General features: G+C 40.6%; 1 protein-coding gene across 3 annotated transcripts in view; it reads left to right on the top strand.

The window, feature by feature from the left end:
- UGGT2 (UDP-glucose glycoprotein glucosyltransferase 2) overlaps positions 1 to 23,047 on the top strand; it is a 117,638-nt gene that overhangs the window by 83,303 nt on the left and 11,288 nt on the right. For 2 of the 3 annotated variants that reach the window (XM_080916903.1, XM_080916902.1), the window contains 9 exons: positions 2,728 to 2,886; positions 3,409 to 3,494; positions 7,355 to 7,445; positions 10,004 to 10,086; positions 12,685 to 12,780; positions 13,623 to 13,707; positions 15,631 to 15,813; positions 19,273 to 19,433; positions 20,376 to 20,490. In XM_080916903.1, the coding sequence (XP_080773029.1) occupies positions 2,728 to 2,886; positions 3,409 to 3,494; positions 7,355 to 7,445; positions 10,004 to 10,086; positions 12,685 to 12,780; positions 13,623 to 13,707; positions 15,631 to 15,813; positions 19,273 to 19,433; positions 20,376 to 20,490 (1,059 nt within the window). Of the gene's footprint in view, positions 1 to 2,727; positions 2,887 to 3,408; positions 3,495 to 7,354; positions 7,446 to 10,003; positions 10,087 to 12,684; positions 12,781 to 13,622; positions 13,708 to 15,630; positions 15,814 to 19,272; positions 19,434 to 20,375; positions 20,491 to 23,047 lie in introns of those variants that run through there. The other variant, XR_013975036.1, reaches the window with a different exon arrangement.

Below are 23,047 nucleotides of genomic sequence, written 5' to 3'. Positions count from 1 at the left end.
TGCAGAAAAAGTAAAACTCGGTAACCTTCTATCTCACACTAGTGCCAGCATCGTCTAGGTACTCAAAGACCCGGGCATCTTTGACCCAGGCACAGTCCATTTCGCCCTGGCTGCTTCTGTCCTGGGTGGTCTACAACTGCCCCAGTGTGTTGTTTTCACTCGCTTTTCTTGGTGTGTTGTTGCCAAGCCTTTCACACATCTCAATGCATCTCATTCCAAGGCCCCATACCCCCTCACCTCTCTCAGGCAACAGAGCTGGAACTGTCACCTCAGCCATTACTTTTGCACACTGTCCTCCACAGCCTGGTAAAATCTTGACTCAACAATCAGTAACTTATCAAACAGATTTATATGTTAAATTCTCAATCTACAATACACCTTAACAGTACATTCACTGCCACTTAATAAATATATAAACCACCCACTTAAGATACAACCGATCTGATTCACTTTGATATGAACCATTTTTCTTTGCCTCCTCCATTATGAATTTCTTGCTTTCTCCTTTTCTGCTTTCCCAAAACTTTGTTCCTGCCCACCCTGCTGTCCAATCATGTATTGTCTTGATATCAATTTATACTTTCCATCTCAAATTCATTCATTTCTAACTTATCTTTTTTCTTCCTACCTACTGATTAGGGTTGTCTATTGTTTTTTTTTTTTTTTTGTTTTTCTAAGCCTTCTAAGGCTTATAATTCCTCATTAATTTACTTAATATTTTTTAAAATAAAGGCATGTATTGTTATGAGCTTTTTTCCCTCATTAAACTGCTTTTACTGTATCACCTAAGTTCCTTTTCATTCTGTTGTAAAAGTTTTAATTTCTCTCATGATTTCTTTGGTGACCACCAACCATTCAGCAGTATGCTTCTTGGTCCCCATGGGTCTATGTATTTTCTTCAGTTTTCATCCTGTTGATTTGTAGTTTTACTGCATTATTATCAGGTTGAACACAGGAAATTATGTCAATTTGCTTTTATTTGTTGAGACTTTATGTTCTAAATGTGATATGCCTCAGAATACTTTATGGGCTTCTGAACAGAATGTTTCTGAGTAGAATGTCCTATAGTGTCTGTGGACTATCTGATAATGCTTTGTTCCATGCTGATGCTTGCCCATCTTTCACCTGGATGACTTGTCTGTTGTCCGAATGTGATACCACAATCATCAGCACTGTGTGGAGGTCAGTCTGTGTCAAGTCTTACTGTTTGTTCATTCAATTGGGCACACAAAGGCTCAGCTCATACATTTTAAGAACTGCAGTATTCTTGTGATGTGTTGTTCCCCAATCATCATGAAGTGGTCTTCTTTAATTCTTTGGAGTGTGTGTGTGTTTCTGAATATTTTATTTGCTTGAAAGGTCTTTTTCTATCCTTTCACCATAACATGCTTATCCTTACCAATACAAGTATGATTCTTGCAAATGGTTGGTGCAGAGGATTTTATTAGAGTCTGCCATATCACATAGCATTCTAGTCACTTCTGAGATAGTTGTACCAAAGAAAAATAACTATACAATATGGAATGTTTCCAAAGATTACTGAAAATACTTCTTATCACATTACAGTAGCATTGAAACCTTCCTTTTGTGAAATATTCCAAACATTAATATCATCTACTCTGTTTTGCCTAGCAAAATTTTCAAATTGTAAAAATCATATACCATTTTGTTTATGTTCATATTCGATTATGCTATACATGTGAGGGAGAGAAAAGGGTTTGCCTCTAAAATATAATATTTGCAAAGAAGAAAATTTACAAGGTGTTGAAATGTGCAAACCTTAAAAAAATACATTATGAATGGCATACACAATGGTATCTACCAAACTGTCCCAGCTGCCTAGGAGTCACACAATGAGTTTAAAGCCAGTAGAGTACCATAGCCCATTCAGTGAGAAAGAACCATAGCCTATTCATTGTGTGTGGTGTGTGTGGTGTGTGTGCATGTGAGATGTGTGTGTGTGTGTGTGTGTGTGTGTGTGTGTGTGTGTGTGTGTGTGTGAATGTGTGTGTGTGTGTGTGTGTGTGTGAGAGAGAGTGAGAGAGAGAGAGAGAGAGAGAGAGAGAGAGAGAGATTCATAGCCTATTCAGTGAGACCCAGTCTCAAAACATTCCTGAAGACATTGATTCAGAGAGAACCATGTTTAATAAAAACATAAGCTATGCATATTTGCTTGGATAAACTCAAAAAATTCAAATGTGTTCATGTTTAAATGAATGTTTGGTCTGTAGGTACTTTCTCTTCTTTCTGCTTTGTTCTGCTATGGAAAAGCTCATTTTTAAAATACATGACATTTACTTGTAATTAAATAATGAACATTATTTTTTAATTACAAGAAAGCCAGTAGGCAATAAATCGGGTTACTTTCCCAGCTTGAAACGAATGCTATAGAAACATTGTAAACTGAAGCTATTGTTTGTAACTGTCCCACATATGTGTGTGTTGAAGAGAGCTTTGAATGCTGCTAGTTATGAGTCACCTCTCCAGGCTCACTGTGTATTTACTTGCTGTTATTGGTGCATACATCATAAAATTAGGAAAGAAAGACCTGGTGTGGAAAAAAAAATTAGGCATGAAATTTTGTCTTGAAAAAAATCAGTGGTTAGATCAGTTCACCCATGTGTTAAATAAAGACTTAAAGTTATAAAGCAAAGAACATTATTTTATTTAAGAATTTTCTCTTTTGTTTATTACAAAATGTATATGATTATGGTTCATAATCCCCAGGCTGAGAGAAGCGTCACAGCAGAGTATGAACTAGAGTACCTGCTACTTGAAGGACATTGCTTCGACATGACCTCAGAACAGCCCCCACAGGGTCTGCAGTTCACGCTGGGCACAAGAAGCAGACCTGCTATAGTTGACACAGTAGTGATGGCCAATCTTGTAAGTTTTCTGAATATCGAACTCATGCTGTTAACTTTGGGGGAACTCCTTAAGTTTTCCTGTTAATGAAGATAAACTCCTCTACTCTTAAGATTTATTTTACTTTCATTTCTGTGATGTGCCTATATACATGTCTGCCATGTACACGCAGGTGCCTAGAGAGAAGATGGCATCAAAGCCCTAGAGTGGATCTCAGTGCTGGGACTCACACTGCAGTCTGCAGCAACTGTTACTGCCTACTGGACATCTCTTCAGTCCTTAGTCTTTAAATAAGACAGTGTCTTTTAAAAATTGGAAGAATTGAGTCAGACATGATGAAATCCTGTCTCAAATCATGAAAAACTCATACTTCTAGAATATGTTTTTATAGCTTTTTGTAAAATCTTCTTCCTTGGAATTCATTTGTAGAATTTTCTTTTTCCATTCTTAACAAATATTTTCTTGGCTAATTCATTTATAATCTTTAATGAATAATTAGATATTTACATTCATATAAATAGTTTTCCCCTTTCATCTTCAAAGGGATATTTTCAATTAAAAGCAAACCCAGGTGCATGGATACTAAAATTACGTGAAGGAAAATCAGAAGATATTTATGAAATAATCGGGTGAGTGATCCAAACCACTTTTAAAGCTTTATATGTAAGTACTTGTTTAGTGTTACATATCAGATTATCAAAACAGTAATTAAAACTATTTGATCTGGTTGTGTGCAGGAAAACAGAAAAATGGCTTTTTGGGATGTATCTATTCCATAGGGTTTTAGCTACTATCCATGCACAATAGTGAGATACTAACACACAACTGTTGCAGAAAATAAATATAAACAAATGCATAGAAGACGATAGGAAGGATGGGTGTCTATAGCCTGCTGCCTCCTCCAACTGCTTACAACATAACCTTAATAAATTTGTTACTTGGTATACTAAGAAGTAAGCACAACCCCCTTAGAGGCATGTGGTGATGGGAACACCAGTAAGGGCATAACATGTGAAATGTAAACAAATAATATGATTAATAAATAAAAAAGAGAAGTAAGCACAGCTTTGCCCTGGATCCCAAAACCAAGCCCACCCCAACAGACCTAGAACTTGGGAAGGCCGCCATAGCACCAGAGACTTTAAGCTATACCCAAAAACTAAGCTTCTGGGCCTTGGTGTCAGGTAGGTCTCAAGCCCAACAGCTAGATCTATCTGGTATGCTTGGTCTTTATGTCTAGTCTACTCAAGATACTGTCAGTGGACCAGTCCCTCCAAAGAGGGACTCTGCTTCAAAGAGGTTAAAGAGCTGTCTCCCAGGAATAACACATAGAACAAAACTAAGAACTTTACAGAAAGAGAACTACTACCTTTCTATGATTCCAAAGTAAGAAAGCAAGAAGCTGCCACTACCATGATACATACCAGTTGAATTTCTGAGCCCAGAAAGCTAAGCAAATGAACCATAAGATTTTCTGTAAAACCTTGTGTCTCAGTGGTTGTACTTATTAACAAAAACTAGCAAAACATCAGCGCATTTTCCCCTTCAAGTTCTAGGCCCCTTGAAAATGTATCTGTCCATTCAGCATAATCTAGCAGAATCTGCCAGAACCATAGCTGCAAGAGAGTCTAGGGAATAGCCACTACCACCACCACAAAGAAGGAGGAGGATGAGGAGAAGAAGAGGAGGAAGAGGAAAAGGAGGAAGAAGAGGAAGAGGAGAAAAGAAGAAGAGAAAAGGAAAAGTTTAGTAAGACAATTTATACTATCTTCTCCAAGGCTCAGGTAACAGAGCAGAAGTCAGAAAGAATACAAAAGCCAGGGATGGGGAGAAGGTGTGACATGTCATCTTCTGAACAGTTCAGTGTATTCATTATTTTTCTGTTGCTGTGATAAAACACCATGGCCAAAAGAGACTTATGGGGAAAAGTTTATTTTGGATTACAGTTCCAAAGAGATAGAAGTCTATTGTGGTGGGAAGTATAGCAGCTAGTAGTAGGCACAGCTGCTGGTGCAGAAGCTGAGAACCCACTCCTCATTCTCTGTAAAACAGAGTAAATGTTTTCCTCCTGGCCACTCATTTTTCAATGAAAACAACTATAAAACTATTTACTTATTAATAAATGTCAGGCCATAAGCTTCAGCTTGGCTTGTTCTCTGACTTGCTATTATTTTCCCTTTCATTCTCACCTGGGTTCAGTTGTGTTGCTGGTTTTCTTTCCTTGTCTTTTCTTCTGATAGTTCCTGGAGTGACCCTCCTTTTATTCTTTCCTGAGTTGAGCTACCTGCTGGTTTACATCCATCTCCTCAGTGGTCTGGTGGATCTCCCACCCTCTATTTTCTAGATTCTCTATCCCTGCTGGATGTCCCACCTTCTATTTCCTGCCTCAGTTCATTGGCCATAGACCAGATGATGCTGGTAAGAGATCTCTCTACAGTCCTCAAACATGAAACTGATAGAGCCAACTAGAAGAGGCATAAGGCTTTAAAGTCTTAAAGACTGTTCCCAGTGACATTCTTCCTCTAACACACCTCCCTCTCCCAAACAGCACTACCAGCTGGGACCAAGCAGTTCCACACATGAGTCTATGGGGACATGTATCATTCAAGCTACACATATAGGACCAAGCAGTTCCACACATGAGTCTGTGGGGACATGTATTTTTCAAGCCACACATATAGCTACTGCAGTCATGAACATTCATCAACTGGCTCTACATAAGAATGAGCCTGTCAACCCTTACACGTAAGTGGAGGAGCCCAGATAAGCTGACACATGCTGAATTCTTTTCTGCTGATTCAGGGATGTGGTGAGCTATTGCTTCTGTTGTATAAGCACAGGTGACCCCCTTGGTGCCAGTGGATACTCTAGTTCAGAGGTCTTGTAGATGGCTCTGGTTACATTACATAGGTCACACAACAGAACCTAACTAAATACATAAATCTGGGAAAAGGACAGGTAGGGAAGAGGACATGCTGCTAAAGGTGGAAAGGTGATGAGGGCTGAACAAGGGTGTGGTGGGGACGTATACAAAACTGTCAAAAAATAATTTTTTATTAAAAAATTAGATTCCTGGAGTATCTGCTGGATTCTCATAATATATACCACATTTCTCCCAGGCTATAGGCAATGAGGGACTCCTGGTGGGATCACTTCTTGGGTGATAGCCTCCTCTGTAGGACAAATTTATTGCACATCAACATGACAATGAGCATGCTTGAAATAACGCTTAGATAATGTTTACACAAATTGATGATTTTATGGAATTCCTGATTTGATTAAAGCAGTTTTAGGAAGTTAATTTGATTTCAATAATTTTGGGAAGTTACAGTAGTAACAGACAGAAAGTTTAAAGTTAGAATCAAGAATATAGTGTTCCCCTACCTCATAGAATGGCAAAAGCTGCATGAGCTAGAAAAGGAATCGAGTGAGTGCATGTGCAAGCACGTAATTGTAGTCACAGGAAAATTGGCTGGAGGCAAGGTAATGACCAAAGAAAGCATCCACTCTAGGTTGGTCCTGAGTGCCTAGACCTTGTGATCTAGGGATGTGGTAACAGGTTTTATGTGTGCACCATAAAGAGGAAGGTTATGAATAAAGAGTAAATCTGTTATGAATATAAGAGCAGAGGAGAGATGATTAGTCCATTTAGTGGATCAAGACTTCAGAAATAAGATGTTTGATAGATGATGGCCTGTCTCTCGGTAAATCCGAATTGTCAGCTAAGCACAGGACAAACTTGATGCTATAGATGTGGCTTGCTTAAACTTTGTTAATCAGTGACAAAAGAATTATTGCATTAGGGTTAGGTTGAACCTCTTAAAAAAGATAGATGGGAAAATGTTAAGTATGAGTTTCAAAAGAGTAATACATAATCAATAATCCTGTTGCAATTTCCTTTTACATAATGATTCTATTTTTGAAGAATGTTTTGTGGTAATTGTTTGTAGAGACTATGGAAGTTGTGACTATGAGTTAATTCTCTTCTCACATAGAAAATTCTGTCTTAGCTGGTATAAAAATGCTAAGAGAAAAAATAAAGTTGTTGGAGTCTGCTTCATCCATTCAGTGTGTGTGTGTGTGTGTGTGTGTGTGTGTGTGTGTGTGTGTGTGTGTGTGTGTGTGTGTGTTTGACTTTCCCTCTTTCTGTTCTCTAATCACTAGCTGCCATAGGTAGCAGCCTCCATCCCCTGTGGGTTGCTGTCTGAAGCAACCCTGTCTGCTCTGCTACTCCTGCTGACCTCTGTCAGCTGCTACTAACACCAACCCCAACCACCAGTTCCACACTCGCTGCCTTCCTTGGTTTGCCCTGTGGTATTGAAGCTGGCCTTTGACAGATAATCTTAATTAAAGATCTAAATTTTAATAGTTTTGTATATAGAAATTGAATACATGACACAAACAATCTCATTGTAAAGGAGTTGTTTATATAATGAAAACTGCAGTTTATTCTTGAATTGGCTGTGGACATCTGTGTCCCTCTCTTTAGGCACGAAGGAGCAGACTCTGAGACCGAGACCGATGGAGGCAATGTCATTGTTGTGTTACACACTTTCAAGAGCAAGATTCTGAAAATACAGGTGTGTGAGGCTGAAGCTTTTGTATGCTTTAATGAGCACCATTTTCCTCTTAATTTTGTTTTTATATCAACGAAAAATTTGTTCCCTAAATTCTTGAATTGGAACTCAGTAAAAGAAGGAAACTTTAAGTCTATAAAAGGGGAGCTTTAAGACAAAAGAAACGGTTTTCTGTGTTTTAGATTTTGCTATGTTAGAATATTTACCATCTCTGTAACCAGACATGTGTCCCATAGAGAGTCGGAAAGTCTGTATTGTATTGTTCTTACTGGTTAGTTTTGGTTTGGTTGTTTTGGTTTTGAGATAGTCTCGCCCTGGCTGGTCCATAGTTTGCTGTATGAGCCAGGCTGACTTTAAATTCAAAGAGATCCTCCTGCCTCTGTGTTGTGAGTATCTTCTGTCCTTTGTCCCTTCCTCTCTCTCATTAACTACCTCACAGAACTTTTATGACTTTTTTTCTATTAGAAATAGAGTTTTAACAAAAACCTTTTGAAATATTTATATTTTTAATTGTGTGTGTCTGTTCCATGATCCATGATCACGAACGGCATGTGAGTGCGAGCAAATGCTGCAGAGGCAGAGGCATCACACCCCCTGCACTTACAGGAAGCTGCACTTTTACTCTCTCTTGTATGTCCTCCTCCACTGTGAGGTTTACATCTTAAGTTCTAATAACATTATTCTTGTTATCCAAAGAAGCGGGATGGAGGAAAAAGAAAGGGAGAAAGGGGGGAAATGAAGAGGAGTTTTTAAGAGTGGTGAACATAGTTCCTCCTGCTGAGAACTGGTAAGAATGTGGCCCACAGACTGAAGCTGACAGTGATGAGACCTTAGGCAGAGGTCAGCAAGCCCAAGCTCTCCTGACAAGGAGGCTGCTGCTCACCAGCAGTGCTTCATGCCCTGCAGCACCTGAGCTGTCGTTCTGACTTAATTCACATTTAATGTGATACAAATTAAAATACAATGCCCACATAGAGTAATCTTTTCTTATAATACTAGTTCACCATCATCCCCTTCCCCCTGCTTCTATGAGGGTGCTCCCCCACCTACCCGCCCACTTCCTCCCTCCTCCCCGTCCTGACATCCCCCTACACTGGAGCATCAAGCCTTGAACCACCAAGGTTAGCCCAAATTTTTATCACCAAATAATCCAGAAATTGTTATCCTTGAGTTGATCATGAGCTACTGTCTGACACATATGATCTACAGCAGAGATATCCACACATCTCTGGGATGAGAGACAATAAACTGCAAATCAGATTTTTCTAGAAGACAGCACATGGCAGAAACAGAAAACAAACAAAGTCACATTCAAATTCAAGATGTGAGAACTCTAGATAAAGTCTGAAATAGCTCTTCTGCTCTCTTGCTCTTACCTTCCTGCCCCCACTCTCTTCCCATTCCCTTCCCCCTTCTCTCCACATGCTCATGGCCTCATGGCCAGCCTCTACTTTTCTACCCTTCCCCCCATTCCTCTCTCTCTCTCCCCCTCCCTCCCTCCCTGCCTTTCTCTGCCTCTACTACACTCTTAACTCCCATCCCTATACCCTGAATAAACTACTCTGTACTAAAAAAAAGAAAGAGTCTGAGATAATTGTGTTTAAATAATAAGCACTCTTGATTGTAGATTCCTATCTTTAAAGAATTAGCAGAATTAGGGATATATGGGATAGTAGGTTTTTATTTTTAAAAAGAACCGTTAAAACTGAGGAATATAATACCAAGACTAAATTCCATGGCTGAGAACTGGAGAGACTGCTCAGCAGTTAAAAGCACTTGGTGCTCTTGAAAAAGAACTGGGGTTTCTTTCCTGCACGCACATCAGTTGGTCTTTACAACCACCTGGAACTCCCACTTTCAAGGCATCCAATGCCTGTTGGCCTTCTCGGGCAACTACCAGAGTGTGGCATACATATAACCTCATGCAAGCACACACACACATGCATATGCAAACATACACACACTCATGCACACACTTGATACAGGACATAAATAATATTTAAAAAACAATAAAATAATTTACTGGCTTGCTTGTATATGCTTATGGAAAGAGTTAGCAAAATGCAAGACAGATAATTATGTTTTACTTAACTAAGGAAATATCATTTTTGTCTGCAAATATCAAAATGAGAGTCAGAGAATAGAGAGAAAGGAAGAGCTCCTAGCACAACCAGTATGTGTGGAAATTGATAGAGTTGTTGGAAGAGGGCTTCAAGAGAATTTGTTACAGATTTACTCAAAGAAAGAAATAAGAAAAAGACATTTCCACCAGAAATTCCACAGGAAGAGGAAGGAGAATTACCATTACAAAGAGTAAAAAGGTTTGAATATACAGATGAGAAATAATTCTCATATCATGTTATAAATTGGTAAAATCTTAGACCTAAGTGTAAGTTGTTTGTCAGCACAGAACTCACCAAAGTCTCTTGTGCAGTTTTGTTTCTGCAGAATTGGTAGCACTGTAACTACCTTCTTACATTTTCAAAGGTCTCTTGCTTTATGTGACAGTTTTTATAACTAATCAGTTAAATTCTAAATGTTCTGTTTGCTGTGTTATCCAGGTAAAGAAAAAATCCGGTAAAATTACAGAAGATATCCTTGCTGATAAACACGAAAATAGAGGCGTGTGGGATTCAATTAAAAGGTAATTTTACTAATAACTAGGAATATTTTAATGACATAGCTAGATGGTAAATGAGGAAACCCACAAGTAGCAAAGATCTAAGTAAATAAAGTACAGACTCTCCCTCCCAGGAGCCGTAAGAGAGACACATAAATTCGGATGTAAAAGTCTGGAGCTGGCAGGAGAGGCTGATGGGGTGAGAGGAAAAGAAGAGAGCAGTCAGAGCACAATATGGGCATGCATGGGGTTGCCAAAGAATGGAAATCACTTACAGAAGGAAAACCCAGAGCTATAAAATAGCTGAAAAGACTATACACACACACACACATATGAACGATATGGAATGGATGTACATGTGTACATGTGTGCATATGTGTAGTGTGTGTATGGTGTGTGTGTGTGGACTCAAGATCACAACTGGTAGATCTGAGTGGAAACAAGGGTGGACAGCTAGGTGCTAAGAGATGTCAGGCAGCAGTGAGCACACCTCAGGAGGCAGCTTCAGTGAGTCAGCTCATTTCAATACAGAAAGCAAAGGCTATTTAAACCTTTAGGAGTGGGTAGGGGCTGTTCCTCTTGAGGTAAATGTGTATCACTGGCTTGGGCTGGAGCACTGGGGATGCCTCATTTGCATAAGGAATTTCAAGGGCTGCTGAACATGAACTTATAAGAGGAAAAGAAGTTTAACCTGGCTACCAGGCTATGTGACCTGCTCCTGTGGGAAAAGATGGGGACACAGGACTATGTGCATGACATGCAAGCCCAGAGTGGGGGTGGTGATCTTGCTCCTGCCAGTCTCAGGACAAGATTTCCAGGGTTTGTACACACCTCCACCCCACTCTTGCTCTAGGCATATTCCTCCTGGTCCCATGGCTCCCTGGCTCTACATACAAACAGGGATAACAGTAAAACAAAATAAAATAGGTAAAAAAGAAACCTAACACATAGGAGTTGAACAAAACAATCAGGAAAAGAGACCAAGAGCAGACACAAGGGGCAAAGCCATTTGCTCACACACAGGAGCCCATACAGGCAGTAAACGGGAAGCCACAATGGAGGCATAGGACCTGGTAGAGACCCACACAGGCTGTGAGAATGCTGCTGCTGCCTCTGTGAGTTCCTATGATCTTTGCTCATGTTGAATTAGAAGCCTGCTTTCTTATTGTCCTCCATCCTCTCTGGCTCTGAGACTCTTTATTTTCTTTTCAGACAAGTTCTTTCACTGTGTAGTAAAGGTAGACCTCAAACTCTTGGCAATTTTCCTAAGCAGTCACTTTTTTAAAAACAAGAAAGAAAAAGGTGTGTGTGTGGGGGGGGTGTGTGCACCACAGGTGTGCAGTGTTCTCAGAGGGCAGAAGAAGTCGGATTCCATGAAGCTGGAGTTATGGGTGATTGTCAGCTACCCAGCATGTGAGCTCACTGAACTCAAGCTCTAGAAAAGCAGAACTTTCCCCAGCCCAACACATATTAACTTTTGGGTGTGATATTAGATATGTCACACACCCCCATCTAACAGTACAAGGGTCCTACACTATGGATACCCACCTTGGTTTTTGAGGCAGGTCTCTTACTGATCTGGAGCTCACGGTGTGGTAGACGTGCTAGCACCAAGTCCCCAGGGTTCTGCTTTTGTTTCTGCCCAGCCCTGGGACCCCATTGCTTCACCTGGGCAGGGGATCCAAGCTCCGGTCTTGGTAAGCACAGCAGGCACTGTGCTTATTGAATCTTTTTCTCAACCTCTGTAGGCACTTTTAAAGACTTTTTTAGAGGAGTGTCCCAGAAATCCTTGTTGTCCAGACCTAACACTTCTGCGTAATGTATTGTTCTTCCCACACTATTGGCCTGTGTAAGGTCAGTACTGAGCTATGACATGCCAGGCTGTACTTCATTCTCAGAGAACTCTTGGAAGTCACAAACCTGAAATGATACCATTACATTTAATATAAATAACTCATAACTGTTAGGGGAAAGATGAAGAGAGTGGGGGCATATGGCCCATGGAGGTGCGTGTGGTGAGGCCTGGAGGTAAGGGAGATGCCTCTGGGGCGCCCATGTTGGGAATCCCTTTCCTGAGGGACCAGCCACACATGGCATAGTACGGAATAGAGTTTATTCAGGTCATGGGCGAGTTAAGAGGGTGGTAGAGGCAGAGAGAGAGAGAGAGAGAGAGAGAGAGAGAGAGAGAGAGAGAGAGAGAGAGAGAGAGAGAGAGAGAGGAATAGAGGAGTAGAGGAGTAAGAGAAGAGGCCAGTCATGAGCACATGGAGGGAGAGGGGGGAAGGGAGGAGGAGGGGTAAAGGGGAAGGGAAGAGGAGGGGTAAAGGGGAAAGGGAGGAGGAGGGGTAAAGGGGAAAGGGAAGAGGAGGGGTAAAGGGGAAGAGTAAGGCTGCAAGAGGCCTAGAGAGGCAAGAGAAAGAGGAGGGGGCAAGCAGCCCCTTTTATAGTGTCAGGTCATTGGGGGTGGGGTTTATGGAATCCCAACAGTAACTGTCAGCACAAACGAATGTTTAATGTAATAGTATTTGATGCAGTTATTCACATGTATACAGTTATAATGTTCTGTACTAAACATATACTAATATGTACTAAAAATCCACTGTCCTCTGTTTTTATTACAAGCTTCACAAAAAGTCTGCATAAAGATGACACAAAGGAAAATGACATCCTAAACATTTTTTCAGTTGCTTCTGGCCATTTATATGAGCGCTTTCTAAGGTGAGTGAGTCATGTCTAATGTTTTTAGGAAGTTATGTGTTTACACAGCTCAGAATTCAACAAAATGAAAAAATGAGCCTCAAAAGGAAATGGACTTTCGTCCTGTTTCTGCATGGTATTGGCTCACTCTCAGGCCAGCCATTGCTACCATGATCCATACTCTGCCCAAGACACTGCTTTTTTAAGTCCTTCCTGCCTAAATATTAACAAAGTATACGCTAGTGAGCAGCTTGTTCTTTTACGTGTAAATTTTAAAATACATTTAAATTTTATTAGTTTGGTTTGCTGTAGAATAGTTTTTATTAATGTTAAAAAATGCATTGTATTGAACAAGATGATATATAAGAAAAATATATAATAAATTTTCTTTTTCCATGGAGGAATATCATATTTGCAAAAAGAAGGAAGTCAGTGGAGAAGAAGATCATATTCAAAATTCAAAGAATATTTTTAAGAATTTATCTAGAAGGATCACAAAGAAGCCTCAGAAATGTTTGAATGATGGTCCTGATGCTTTAGAGAGTACGTTCAGGGTGCTTGCCTCTTTGCTGAGAGGCTTTGATAGAGCAGCCTATGGTGGATTCCCAGAGTGCACCAGTTCTTCCTCTTTCGAAGGCCTTATGTTTATCACAGACAGAGAGCCCGAACTGGGTGTTAATTCAGTGACAGACAACCTCACTGTAGCTTGAATATTAACATCCTTACATCCTTACACACTGCACACTACAACGGTCGTAATGTAATTCTGCATAATTCACAATGTGTATTCATAATTCATCATTTAAAGCCTTTGAAAAGGTGGAAATGTTACTTTATACTTGTTTTCATGTCCTTTTACTTAGGATTATGATGCTTTCTGTTCTGCGGAACACCAACACACCAGTGAAGTTCTGGTTTCTGAAGAATTATCTCTCGCCAACATTTAAAGTAAGCACATTGCTATTTTACAATGTATCTAAAGCTTGACACTCTCCTAATTCTTTGTTACCATTGTAATCTCTTAAAACATTTCTCTTTTCTACATGAGGTTTTTAAATGTGTATTTGCCAAATAGGGCAGGGGAGGGGAAACACATGAACTGAGATGATACACTAGCAGATAATGTCACTAATTAGAACAAGCATTCTCTGGATAAAAATCCTTGCTGCACTTCATGGCAAAAAATAACGCCTGTTCAAAATAGTGTTCTCCTTCCTGATGTGCTTTTTCTCTCAGTTCCTTCTCTGTAAGACACTTCTGTGCAGTGACAAACACTGACAGGTGCACAACACTACAAGTTCTGTAGCTCCCTGCAGCCAGGAGTCGCCCCACTGTGTCCTGTCTCACTACTGTGCTGTGCTGTGGAAGCAGGCAGCATGCAGTGGGCGTGGCCTGGAGCCGGACCCTGCTGCAGAAAGGGCACTGCACACAATCACAATAGCACAAGTCTTTACACTCCTCTGGTGACATTCTTCCTCCAACAGACACGCCTAACCCTCCCAAACAGCACCAGACATTCAACCAGAGACACCTGACCTCCCTCACAGACGAGCTAAAGTTCCTCTCTTCCACATGGCACTGTGTAAGCCACAGGTCACTCATCTGTGCTCTCCTTCCTCACAGGCATCTTTTCCCATGGCTCTGCCTTCTACAGTGAACAACTGTTTCACTTTTCTACTGTCAGCTCTAACCTGTAAGCTTGTGGGGGAGCACAGTTTAGGTACTGGAGGTTGCTGTGGATTTTTAAATATGTATTGTTGAATAACTGAAGTTTTCTAATTCCTCCTTATGCTTTATATGAACAAAATCACTTTCAGCATGTGCTTAAGCCATACTTCAAAATTTCAATGCGTAGATAAAATAGATCCTTATAGAATTAAGAAAAATATTTCTTTGTATTTAAAATACTTTAAATTTCCAGTACTTAAAAGAATCAGATAAATGATTAAACATTGCCTTTCGGCTTGATTCCCTGCTGTTCCCAGTGGAAAATTCTGAGGAGGCAAGAACTTGGGAGGGGGGATGATTGGATACCTCAGTCAAAGGTGAGCCGAGCCCAGTGAGAAACAGACTTCCCCTCAGGAGGCAGGCCTCATGAGTAGGTCAGTCAGGAGAAGACAGCTATGGCCAGTTTAATGTTTGGGAAGTGGGAAGAGACTTTAGGGGAGAGTGTGCTAGGGCTTTGGAGCCTGGGATGCTTCATTTGTATGAAGAGGAGAGGAAGTTTAACCTAGTACCTCTCCTCCCCTCACCTCCCTTCCCCTCTCCTCTCCTCCCCTCCCCTCCCCTCATCTCCCCTCCCCTCCCCTCATCTCCCTTCCCCTCCCCTCACCTCCCTTCCCCCCTCCCCTCACCTCCCTTCCCCCCTCCCCTCACTTCCCCCTCCCCTCATCTCCCTTCCCCCCTCCCCTCACTTCCCCCTCCCCTCATCTCCCTTCCCCTCCCCTCACCTCCCTTCCCCCCTCCCCTCACCTCCCTTCCCCTCTCCTCTCCTCCCCTCCCCTCCCCTCATCTCCCTTCCCCTCCCCTCCCCTGATAGCTGCAAAGGTGGGACATGTGGCCTCACTCCTGCTACTTTGGAGACCACAGTTCCAGGGTTAAACATGACTGGACCAAACACCTACTCCGGCCCAGCTTCTCCCCGTTCCTTAGAACCCAGGCCCCATAAAGCATGTGCTCGGTGGCTACCTGGTTACAAAGACAAACTGAGTGAGGATAGGGGCCATGTGCACCAGCTCCCTCTCCTTGCTCACTTACACACTCCCTTTTAGTCTGGGACACATCATAGGAGAAGTGTGTAGGCAGTTTCCACTCAGTTTATACTGATTTATAGTAAACTTCTGAAATGAATTGTTTGATTTATGTGTTTAGGAGGTAATTCCTCACATGGCTAAAGAATATGGATTCCAGTATGAGCTTGTCCAGTATAAGTGGCCCCGTTGGCTTCATCAACAGACTGAAAAGCAACGCATCATCTGGGGTTACAAAATCCTTTTCCTTGATGTCCTTTTCCCACTGGCTTTGGACAAAGTCATATTTGTTGATGCTGACCAGGTAACAAGAGTAATTATTTTTTGTACTAAAGCTTGCTTGGCATCTAACTGAACGTGAACATAATGTAAAGTGTATCACATGCCCTTACTTACTATACATTTACATTGCTCATTTATTGTCACTGTTGCTTCTTAAACATACAAGATATGATGTGTCATATCCACTAGGTACCTTGAGTTTAGAAACACATTAGCAAAACAGGCAGACTTAGAAGTGTGAGAGGCATCATTCCCATAGGACATGGCAGTTCCTATCTGAAACACCCTTACTGTTGTGTAGTTTGACAAGTAACAATGAAACCCGTGTCTGTTACTCGTTTGTAAAACAGGTCCATGCACCTGTGTGGGTGTGAGTGGGTTTTCTCCTGAGCTGCTTACTTGCCGGGATGGGAAGTTTAGTGGTGAACACGACCCTTCTATCCTGGGTCCACCATCAGCAGTTTCATTTGCTGGTGAAACCATGACAGTTTCCTATGTCTGTAACTCACTTGAGGAAAAAGTTAAAAGCCACCATAATTTCAAAGCCTGTATGTGCAGACACTGTGGCTTCCCATTGGCTCATCTCAGGACCTTCATTATTGCTCATGAAAATAAGTACGTGTAAATGTATAGAAAGTAAGTGCATGTGATATACTTTAAATACCAAGGACAGAAGTAAATTTTCAAGTTTCATAGGCAACGTTTCTTTGTAAGTCCAGCACTGGAGAGAGCAAAGCAGGAGGACAATGAGGAAGGAAAAGACTGCAGAGAAGAGAGAAGGGCAAAAGGGAGGTTCAGCTCTTTTGGTGTGTGCCTCAGTAGCTGACTTGCCTTCTGAGTTGCTCTGAAGTGAGAAAATCTTTAGCACCTCATTATGAAACAGCATTTAACCAATAAAAGAATTTATTGGTGGCCAACCAGAAACTTCTCTGGCTAAGCTGGTTAACTCTTTGTGAACCAGAGAGGAAGAAAAGATGCTGTATAGAGGCAAATATGCACAGACACATATACATTCAAAAATCCATACACCCACACACTCTGACCAATCCCAACTGTCTGTTATAATACACTCAAGTGTACATGTTTACACATATATACATATACCCTACACACAAACATACAGACATTTGGATGGATGGATGGATGGATGGATGGATGGATGGATGGATGGATGGATGGATCAATCGATGGGGCAGAGCTCCACAAGCCAAACCAACAATTTATTATTTTTCTCTGGTCTTTATACCTTCTAAGACAAAATGTTTAGAAAATTACCTCAGAGATAAAATGTCTGATAGATGGAAGTTACAGAAGGATGTTGATACTGAGTTCAATGCAGTGTTTCATCTTAAGTCATTTTAAGTTTAAAGCAACAGTTTTCCATGACCTTTTCTTTTTTTTTTTTTTTTTTTTTAGTCACAAGAGATATTTTGTTTTTTTTAATTTACTTTTTCTCTAATTACAAATATGCAAGTCAAAATCCTGAGCCTGTGATTAAATTGCAAACTGCAGTCAATGAAACACCAGCAGTTTTACCATAATTTTTGTTTCTTTTGTAACATATAGCATAGTCACAATTTTATTTTTTTAATTGAACAACTTTATTTTAAAAAACAGATAAATGTACATATTTTAGAAGCATTTTTGCATAAAAGTATATGAATACATTTTTGTCAGTACTTGGTTTTTTTAAAGGTTTGATAGTATGCATTAAAATCTTACTAGTTACAGTGAGCATAAAGTACATGTAAAACAAGATGTAACCTGGAAATAGTCAAAGTTTTCTTGGCGTGTAAAGATTAAACATAATGATTTTTTTCATTAATTTTTTTGGACTTTGTTTTTCTTGAACTTCATTATAGTCTGTTCCATGACCCTTTCTTATTATAGTGCACACCTGTGACTTCATCCTTGGACCTAACTGTTTTTTCTTGAATACAAAATTGTCCCAAGTCTATTTTTCTTTTTAGTGTAATTATGAAAGCTCATTGTATTTCTTCTTACGTAGCCTTTACTTACTATCGTGAGGAGTGAACACATTCTATTCTTGATTCTAACTTTGTTATATCTTTCTAGCAGCTAAGACCATCTCTAAAACCTTTCTTCCTAAAATTACTTGAGTCATGCAGGAATTCTATAGTGTCATTATCTATTTGTCTGTATAGCACCACTCTAAAACAGCACATCTTCACAGGTCTGCAGAATCTGCTCAAAGGGTTGGAGCAATACCTAGTGGTTGTTATATATTTAATAATAACAGGAAAGGCATATTATTAGCAAGAACCTTCCCTAAAATGAAATTTTCCTGGGCCTTGCCTATTGGAGCAAATCCATTGTAGATTTTAATCCAACACAGACTCACCTCAGGACAATCACCTACTAGTTTTTAGCTTCTCTTTGTTGGCTTCTAACAGAAAATAAGGACTTAACTTACTCTCCTATGTTGTTGCTTTGTTTCACATTGATTTCAGTTATTATAGTAAAAACTTAACGCAGGAAAGGCAAGTATAGCTATAAGTCAGCCATAAAAACTCTTCCGTAGGTCACAGAGGGCTCAGCAGGCGAAGGCTTTTGCCTGCTTAATCCCTGAAACCCACAAAAAAAGTGGAAGAAAGGCCTTCATCCTCAGTCAGACTCATGTACAAGCACACACACAGGCTTGGAGGAAAATTTCAAAAAGAGTAAGATTGTAACATAAAATTCTCTTACCTTCACACAGTATTTTTACTAGGTTTTTTTTTTTTTTTTTTTTTTTTTTTTTTTTTTCCAGCAAGCTTGAGCCAATTGAAAAGTAAAACACAGAGCTGGAGAGAGGGCTCACTGGTTAGAAGGGCTTTGCTCCCTCCTCTTGCCTAAGACCCACAGTCAACAACTCCAATTCCCCAGATCCAGTGCCCTCTTCTGGCCTCTATGGGCATTGCACAACATGGCACACAGAACTTGTACTCAAACACTCATATACATTAAATAAGTAAATAAATGTCTTTTTAAAAACTGAAAAGTTAAAATACGTTAACATTTTCATTTAAACTGTTTTTCACATGAAGACTGACTTTATGATTTAAATTAACATTTCCAATATAAATTCATACATTGAGGAACTAAGTGTTGTGTGCTTTAGTGATGGTTAATCCCTTCCCAAAATATGTGCTCTATAAACTAGCTTGCCTATAAATGATATGACTAGGCATTCTTACTGGTAAGACCACAATTATGCAGCTAAAGAACATAAAGTTTGTATTTCTTTTAATTTGTAAGAACAAGGAAGGAAAATTAATGTGTAGTAAATTCATGTTGTATGGTGGTATGTGGAAATGCACCTCCTGTTTGTGTGCACTGTGGTGAATTCACACTGTATGGTGATATGTGGAAATGCACCTCCTGTTTGTGTGCACTGTGGTGAAACTTAAGAATCCACATGGAGAGAGTCGATGCTGCTGTTGCGTCTGCACTGTACAGAGACACTGCTCTCATCTCTTAGATTGTGAGACATGACCTAAAAGAACTTCGAGACTTTGATCTGGGTGGAGCTCCTTATGGATACACTCCATTTTGTGACAGCCGTGCTGAAATGGATGGGTACCGTTTCTGGAAAAAAGGATACTGGGCATCACATCTTTTAAAAAGGAAGTACCATATCAGGTAAGGCATTCATGTTCTTCCGAATGGCTGATTATCATGTCATTCACACTCAGCAGACTATGTGCATCTCTGTTGTCCCTGGTGTACATTAACTTGTAAGTTCTCTCACAATCTCGGTTCCCGCTGTCTCTGTTCCACAGATGTGGAAACTGAGGCAGTCCACGTTTAGGTGACTTGCTCAGGCTTTCCTTGCCTAGTACTGAGATGAACCAACAGTTAGAAACAAATGATACAGTCAGTGTGTGCACCTAACTGCTGCAGGAAGTAAGTTTGGCTTATCCATAACAAGGTGCAGATGCTGTCTTCTAACAGTTACTCGTTTGTAGGGCTGTGACTTTCATGAAAACTTGGAAACGTTTGAGAAGACCTTAAATTATATAGGTCTTGCCATAACGATAATAAAAACCTTAAAGTCTGCAAAAATACCAAAACATTGGACTCAAATTTATGAAGAAATATGTTACACACTAAGGTATCTATCCTAGTTTGCTTTCTGTTGCTACAGTAAACACCATAACCAAAAGCTACTTAAGGAGGAAAGAACAGGGTTTGTTCGAGTTTGTTGCTTACAGTCTATCATGAAGGGAAGTCTGGACAGGAACTCCAGGCGGGAACCTGGAGACATCGGCTGAAGCAGAGGCCAGCAGAGAGGTACCGCTTCCTAGCTCGCTGTCGATAGCTAGGTTGTATATCCACAAACCACCATCACAGGGCAGCACCACCCACAGGGGCCAGGACATCCTCCATCCATGGTCAATCAGGAGAATACACCACAAGCTTGCTCACAGGACACTCTAATGGAGGCCTGTTCTCAGTCATCCCCTCTTCCCAGGTAACTCTAGCTGTCTCAAGTTCAGCACAGCCAAAGTTGTCCACTGCTACAAACAGCTACTGCAGGAAAGACACATAGCACAGTTTGTTAAGGAGTGTTCCTCTTTTCAGCGCCTTATATGTGGTGGATCTTAAGAAGTTCAGGAGAATCTCAGCAGGTGATAGGCTCCGGGGCCAGTATCAAGCTCTTAGCCAAGATCCAAATAGTCTTTCAAACCTAGATCAGGTAAGTAAACTTTTATGACAAACGTTAGTGACTAAATATATATTTGTGTATTATCTGTTTCAATATCATTATACAAACAAAGTTTTTTTCTTTACCACATCTTTTTCAAACTTGTCCTCTTCATCAAATACCTCTACTTGCTCATAACTTCCAATTTGAAGCTCAGAGTATTTCTTTTTCTAGCACTGTTCTCACTTTTCCCTTCCCAAATCTACTCCTCCTTCTCTGCCACCTGTCCCATTTCCTTCTCTATGACCTGCCTCATTTCCTTCCCTGTGTCCTGTCCCAGTTCCTTCTCTGTGTCTTGTTTCATTTCCTTCTCTGTTACCTGTCCCATTTCCCTCTCTGACCTGTCTCATTTCCTTCTCTGTGACCTGTCCCATTTCCCTCTCTGTTACCTGTCCCATTTCCCTCTCTGACCTGTCTCATTTCCTTCTCTCTGACCTGTCCCATTTCCCTCTCTGTGACCTGTCCTATTTCCCTCTCTGTGACCTGTCCCATTTTCCTCTCTGTGACCTGTCTCATTTCCTTCTCTGTGACCTGTACCATTTCCTTCTATGACCTGTCTCATTTCTTCTCTGTGTTCTGTCTCATTTCCTTCTCTGTTACCTGGGAATTTCTGGGGTTTTTTGGAGACTCGGGTTATAATAATGTTTTGCTGGGGCATACAGGTGAACGAATGGTTTGCTGAAACAGACACAAGTGAAAGGACAGGTGATATTTAGAAAGAATATAAATATTACCTCACAAGCAGTAGGAGCTCTAGTTTTGCTCTGCCTCCCTAGTCTTTGCTGATGATACACGTGTATTGGTTCGCCTTACATTACATTGCTGTGCATTGCTTGTGGTGACTTCATAGACAAAAACTCAGCAATGAACTCCTCATGAGATTCCTGAAACTTCTTGATGCTTCCCCGGACTTCAGCCAATTGCTGAGCCTCTCAGTCTCTTCTGGATTGAACTGCCCTTGCTGGTTTATGTGTGCTGTCTGCTGAGTGGACTAGACTCCAGCTGCTGATTTATGTTTGGTGTTTGCTAATGGACTGGACTGAGAGCAGTGAAGATTAGAACCACCCCCAAAGAACTATTTCTAGACAGGTCCACTTCCCCATATCCTAACAACCTTTCTGATAGGTGGTGGGCTAGAGGGGAGGTTGAACACTTATTAAAGTAGCTTGTGAAAACTACATGCTTATCTTTCCCCTTGACAAGCATTCCATTAAATTATCTATTATTGTCCCAAAATAGTTCAGATAATTTAAGCAGAAATAAAAGACACTGCAACCAAAAATCTTTATAATTTCTGTTTACTAAAACTATTCATATTCATTTAGAATGATTTAATTCTAGTTACAATGTGGTGTGTGTGTGTGTGTGTGTGTGTGTGTGTGTGTGTGATTTTTGGAGAAAGAATAAAATAGGAAAACATTGTAGAAAGGGGTTCAGAAGTGAAGTTTGAGGTTTCAGTGTAAAGTAGGTTTGTTGCTGTGAAGGCAGTATGCGAATGGGTTTCATATGAAGCCAAAGAATTGCTCATCTTGCTAGTCCCAATGTTGAAAGTGGGCATTTTGTACTTGAGGAGTATAAGAATTTTGGTTATTTTGAGATTAAATGAATACCTACTAGCATTGTGTTACCCAAAGTCTTGTACATGAATATTCATAGCTTTATATTCATATAGTAGACAAAACCCAGAAATAATTTTGTATTAGCTATCTATTGGTGTATAGCACCTTACTGTAAAGCCTAGTAGCAGCCACAGGAACAGGCTGCTCCTGTGTGTCAGGGATCTGAGCTAGGCACCGTGGATGCTCTGCCGCACCTCTGAGTCCCAGCTCCTCTGCTGCTCCAGATCATAAAGCCATCCCCTGAGGTGTAGGGGCTTCCTCAAAAGCCACTGCACTTCAGACACATTCCTCTGCTGGCTATGGGCCGTAAGCAATATTTGCCAGATGGCCTCATCACTAGGTCAGAAAAAGAGGGAAGACAAACAGAAATGAGGGCACAGTCTATATTCTTGGTTTTGTTGCTTTAACACATTAATTTTACATATTAATGGGATCCAATGTGATACACATGATCTGCTGTCTGACTGAAGCCAGCTGCCCTGCCCTCCCCTCACATTTGCTCGCCCCCTCACCCCCTCCTCGGCTCTAGTCCATACTCGACTTTCAGGCTGGACTTGAGATGGAGTGAGGTGTCTGTCTCTGTGCTGACAGCCTGTCTCACTTCACGGCTGCAGATGGCAGGATTTCCTTTTTCTTGACCACTCCACTGTGCATAGATCCTACACCTTCCCTCCTCGCTATTTGGTTTTGTTTTATTCATGCATAATTTTGTATGTCTACACAAAAAGTAGAAACTCCATATAAGATAAAACAGGATGCTTGTCTTTCTGACACTGGCTTCGTTTGTTAGTGTGATTCTCTCTACTTGTACTTCTTTCCCTCACTGTAGTTTCCTTCTACCTGTTAGTCCAGGTGTTTCTCTCGCTGACTTACATTTTCTGATGACAGCCCTCTTGCTTGCACACAGTAGGAGCTTCATCCCTTCTTTT

The sequence above is a fragment of the Micromys minutus genome (genome assembly GCF_963924665.1).
Source record: "Micromys minutus genome assembly, chromosome: 5".
NCBI lineage: Eukaryota > Metazoa > Chordata > Mammalia > Rodentia > Muridae > Micromys > Micromys minutus.
The sequence above is the reverse complement of the archived record's forward strand: the minus strand, read 5'-3'. Positions and strand labels throughout refer to the sequence as shown.